The following is a 5,299-nucleotide window of genomic DNA, read 5'->3' on the forward strand; positions in this document are numbered from 1 at the left end:
ATTCCACATTTTTACATAAATACACCACTCTAGACCTGTATAATGTTGCTTGTGTGTATGTTTGCAGGGGTGAGCATTTGGTATTGGATAAATAATTGGTATGCTCTTCTCTGAGTAAGACTATTTCTCCCACTTTTAGCATTCTGTAGTTGCCTGCTGTTCTTTGTGGAGGCCTCCTGGACTTCCCCTTGTTCTAGCATGCATATTGTTGTCCTCATTCAATTTTTTAAACATCAGAGTAAAGAAAGACCAGAATCAAAGTAGTGATAAAATAGAGGAAGGCATATCTCTCTATATTTTAATATAAAGCTCCCATTTATTTTTGACTCTGTGATAAATTAATTTACAAATGTGTTATGACTTCTTAGTTTTAGGACAAATAGCTTAGGTTAAATACACAATTCTCTTCCTCAACTCCAAGCCAAATACAATTAAATAAACAAATAAAACTATTTGTGTCAGTAATAGCAATTGTGGTTTACAGTACATACTTTTGCCGTCCACAAGAAGGGGACGGCAAGAGTTCAACACAATCTACACAACAACATGTAGCACATACGTCCCCTGTCCTTGAGCTTATCATCGTGATCAGTCACATACAAAGTGTCCATAGTTTCTGTGTTGCCAGTCAGCTGACCTTCCCAGGTCTGAGGGTTCCAGTAGAGTCCCCTGTATTTCATGACAGTATCACAGTATCTCCTTCCCTTTGTTGCTCCATGTCTTCCTGCTGATGCTCCCTCAAGTCTCTCTCTGGATAGGTTCCCTGTTAAGCCACTCTGAGTCGTTCCTCCTTCCACTGAGCCTGCTGAGTCACCAAAGCAGGCCAGACGATCACGCAGGCAGTGTCGCTGGCGTTTCCTTCTGTCCTTGATACCATCTCTTAGTTCCTGTCAGCCAGGAAACCCTCACTTTAAGCTACTAGCCTGCAGGTCATTTAGAAGATTTAAGTAAATATTTGATTTCAGGAACCTGGGATAAGAGTCCTTTTCCATAAGTGTGTATATGACTTTTTGTGCTTCATCAAAAGATGTGGGGGTTGGTGATTTAATCTTCTTGGCTGTAGATTCTCGAGTACGAAAGTCAATATTGATCTGAAAAAGAAATAGTTGTTAATTAATGTGCACTTGCTGTTTATGATACTTTCTATTATGCTATTGCTGTTTCAGATGCGCCTTAAGAAAATGGTTTTACATTCCTATTTTCATCATTTTAGCTATGTCTTGAATTGCTATTCTAAGCTAGCTCTTTACTAGGTGTGTGAGAGGCACAAACAAAAATATATAACAAAAAGAGGTTTTGATTTCTGCTTCTGTTTATGGCGTAGTTGGAAGGAGAAAAATTAAATAAACATGAAAAACTTAAATATCTATAGAAAGTAGCCACATACCAAACCAAAATGGACATTTGAGGTTTACCGAATGTGAGTATTTTCCTGAAGATCAACACAGCTAAAAAGCTGCACATGTTTTTGCTGCTTCAGTTGTGTGTTCTACTAGTCTGCATTTTATCCCTATCTGAGTTACAATAGTTCACTAAGGGTTCCTTAGCCTACTGATCTGGCCTGGGCTACCTGATTCCATTCCTCACCCAATCAAGTTGGACAGTTTTGAAAAAACAGTATTTTTCATCTCTGTACTGGTACCTTTCCAAATAGAGGGATTAATCCCACCTCACTGAACGTACAAATGCACACCTGTATCTAAAAGCATGATGCAGAGGACATCAACCTAACCTGTGTACCGAATGCGTTTCTTTCTGTTGGGAGAATTTACACACACACTGATGCTAATGACAATGACTTTAGTACTCACTTGTTTCACAGCGTCTGAGCGCACAAATGCTTTGTATATATCCTCTGCTTTGCTGCTCAAAAGATCAGACTCTGTTTTCTTATAGTCTTCGCAAGCCAACCAGAATTCAATATTCTCTTCACTGAATTCAGACTTTAAAAAATTTCCAAAGACGCTCTGACCAGCTAAAAAAAGAGGGGTTGTGTAAATTAAGTGAGCCAGTAAATGAATATATCATAGAAGAAATTTATAAGCAAATTCTACTATTCCTATGTGTACCAAGGCGCGAGACTGTGACCGCTAAAACAGTTGCACCATAGTTTGCAGGCAGCCTTGGGGATTCTGTTATGTGTGGAAGAGGAATCTGTTAGCAGACAGTCTCGCCCACAGTCACACACTGCCTTGTGTATTCAGACACAAGTGCTATGCGTCCTGCTGCATTTAGGTTGAACTCGAGTTTTTCTGATTATAGAACAATGTCATTACTTAGAGACGACAACATCTGAGCAAGAGTGTAGAGTGACTTTTTTTTCCACAAGGAAATATTAGTGACTGAGGGTATTAACATCATGTTGATAATTAAAATATAATTGCCTCATCCAAAAATGGTAGTCAGCTAATCTTAAGTCTGCGTGTTACTTGCATGCTTGGTACACTGAATGCATTTGCTAGTGTGGTTGAGATTTATATGCTGTTTACTCAGTTAGTTAAACTTTAAACTAAGTCTTGTAATCACATGATCCAACTATTCTGAATTTTTTAGACCTCATCAAGTAATTTTCCTTAGGTCTTTCAGTGGAGGAGAGGGTGAACTCTCTCTCTAATATTACCTTATTTAATATGAACTGTTGTTTTTCCTGCATGATTGTCTGTGTGAGGGTGTTGGATCTCCTGAACTGGATGGAGATCCAGAGTTGTGAGCTGGTATGTGGGTGCTGGGAACTGAAACTGGGTCCTTCTGGAAGAGCAACCAGTGTTCGTAATTGCTGAGGCATCCCTCCAGTCCTTGGAACTTATTCTTGAGATCAGGTTGCACCTCTGAATAAAGCTCAAGTCCTAAGACTGCTGCAGTCTTATGATGGGGGAGGGGAACTGGTCTCAGTCTTTCCTTTCTTTCATAACAAAACTCCCACAAGCCTCTCATGAGCTTGCCTATATTAAAATATACATCATTTTGCATACCTGCAGAATGTACTAGATATGCCCCAAGCATCTTTATGGCAGTGATAAACTATGTCTTTGCATTCAAATCCTTTTTGCCTTTAAAATACCTTCCACATAAGGTGGATGAATGAAAGCTAATAAGTATGTGGATGATAGAATACTAAGTAAATGAATACTGCTTTGAACATCCATGCTTTTGAAAGTACTCTTAAAATAGTAATTCATATGATGTGATATTTTCTTGTCTTTTGAAACTTTGAAACTGCAACATAATTTTATTTATCTTTATTTTGATTTTTGAAAGCTTACATTCTCTATGGATGTGTGTGTGTGTGTGTGTGTGTGTGTGTGTGTGTGTGTCTCCCTCCCCCTTTGCATGTCTCCATGTTGGAGTGCCTGCTGGCAGGTGCCCATAAAGGCCAAAAGAGGGCATCAGATCCTCCAAAAATGGGATGTCTGTGAGACAGATGGAGTAAGTACAGGGAAACAAAGTCATTAAGAGCAGCAAGCACTCTTAACCAATCAGCCATCTTCCCCGCAGCCCAACATAATTTTAGTTTTGTTCTTGAATTCGTGAAAACATGTATTTTGTAGTTGTCCTGGCAGATTTGTCTAAAAGACAGTGGTAAAATCTAGTGCTATTCTACCAAGTCTTATTGTGATGAAATTACCAATGAACTTAGAAAAACTAAACTATTACTTTTTGTGTAATGCTTCTTCCTTCCTTTGATAATATACATTAATCAGACATCCAATCTACTGAATTAAAGATGTGACCTCCAAACAATGGATAGTTCATGAATACTTACTCTGGTTGGCAAGAAGTTTTTCCAGAGACTGAGACCACTGCATTACTTCCTCAGCAGAAAGTCTACAATTAATAAAATAACATAAATTATTAAGCTGTTTTCTGTAATCTCAAAAGAAAAAATAATGGTTGTTACCCTTTGATGACTAAGATTCTTATTATAATGAGTCTTATTATAAATTTTATGTATAAAATCCCCTTTAATTACCATAGTTATGTAAAAGAATCTGTCAAGACAGCTAAAAAATCCAAGCAGATAAAACTGAACAGTATAACCGTGAGTAGAAAATTGTTGTGAAATCTTTGTAATTAATATCAATTAACTCTAATGTGGCTTAATCTTGTTTGCCATGTTGCCTAAAATAAACGAAGTTCATTGCACACGGTATTTTTTTTTTAAAGAAAAGAACAAGGCTTTACCCAAACCAATGCTGGCCTCAAATAAGTGATAATCCCTCTGTCTCAGCCTCCCAAGTGCTGGAATTACGTGGCTAAACCACAATGCCCAGAAGCCTGAAGTCTCAGTATTTTGCAAAGATGACAGTCGTCTTTAAGGATGCTTATACAGTTATAAAAATTTAGTACATACATGTCTTTGCTTATACAGTCCTAACAATTCAGTACATACATGTCTTTGCTTATACAGTCATAAAAATTCAGTACATACATGTCTTTGGACTTGGAAGATTTCATTCCAGATTCTAGATGTGGGATCATAGATCTCAAGTACGCTTTCACATCCATTCCACTACAAAATACAGCAAAAAAATAACAATTTACTAGGAAAGCTCACATTATTTATAAAAAGAAAAGAACACAAAGCAAAAATATCTGAGGAAGAAAGTAACAGTGAAACATAAATGATACAACATTTTGCTGTTTTAAAATAGAGCTCATTTTTTGGGGTCAAAGTCCAGAAAGATTTCCACTCACTGTCCTGTACCACGATTTATTTTCAAGTAAAACTGAATCTCAGTTATAAGGCACAACAGATAATTGCTCTGTCTACATAAACTAAATGCCAAATTCACTTCCATTTGTTCATGCTCTTTTGGTCATAAAAGATAAGCTAAGTGAGACTCGGAAGGAACTTACAAAGTCTTTGGCTTCTTCTTTTGCGTCTTGTCATCTAGAAGTGAGTGGCTAGGTTCTTTCAGATCCTTTGGGTTCGCAGAGAAGAACATTCCTGGCAGCTTGTCCAGCCTGGGCATGGAGATGGCAGCAGCTCTCATGGTCTTCTCGCAATGAGTGTCTGTGAGTCCGCGTCGGCTGCTTTATATAGCGTCGGCAGGCAGGCACTTGCTGTGCAGGGAGTGTGTTTATCAAGTGATGTTACCACAGACACTGAAGTTCCTCCTTTCTTGGTGTGTTGTGACGTGTATCGTGAAGAAAAAAATAAGTGCACTGTGATGTCTTGTGGTTGAAACCCAACCAAATGAGAGCAGGTCACTTGATTAGGAAGGCACAAAGAAACTTACAGACACGTACAGAGGAGGGCACATGTCTGGAGCAGCAGCGTCAGTCTTTGGTTTGAGGG

General features: G+C 38.3%; 1 protein-coding gene across 1 annotated transcript; it reads right to left on the reverse strand.

Annotated features, from left to right (window-relative positions):
• Positions 1-273: 273 nt before the first annotated feature.
• Positions 274-5,025, reverse strand: Rgs1 (regulator of G protein signaling 1). Its single transcript, XM_050119975.1, has 5 exons — positions 4,858-5,025; positions 4,430-4,510; positions 3,764-3,825; positions 1,812-1,975; positions 274-1,091 (listed from the first exon to the last, which is right to left on the reverse strand). Exons 1-5 carry the CDS (start codon positions 4,992-4,994, stop codon positions 906-908), a joined length of 630 nt encoding a protein of 209 aa, XP_049975932.1. The 5' UTR covers positions 4,995-5,025; the 3' UTR covers positions 274-905.
• Positions 5,026-5,299: the final 274 nt, after the last annotated feature.

This window comes from Alexandromys fortis, unplaced genomic scaffold, assembly GCF_014885135.2.
Source record: "Alexandromys fortis isolate MF-2015 unplaced genomic scaffold, M_Fortis_MF-2015_v1.1 scaffold_142, whole genome shotgun sequence".
Lineage (NCBI taxonomy): Eukaryota > Metazoa > Chordata > Mammalia > Rodentia > Cricetidae > Alexandromys > Alexandromys fortis.

What these genes read in the sequence shown, in the direction of transcription:
- Rgs1 (XM_050119975.1), bottom strand. Translation starts at nt 4,994, where the DNA reads ATGAGAGCTGCTGCCATCTCCATGCCCAGGCTGGACAAGCTGCCAGGA. An exon ending in AAAACTTCTTGCCAACCAGA is followed by an intron (nt 1,976 to 3,763) that starts GTAAGTATTCAT and finishes CTCTTTTTTTAG; the next exon opens with CTGGTCAGAGCGTCTTTGGA. An exon ending in GCTCAGACGCTGTGAAACAA is followed by an intron (nt 1,092 to 1,811) that starts GTGAGTACTAAA and finishes TTTCTTTTTCAG; the next exon opens with ATCAATATTGACTTTCGTAC.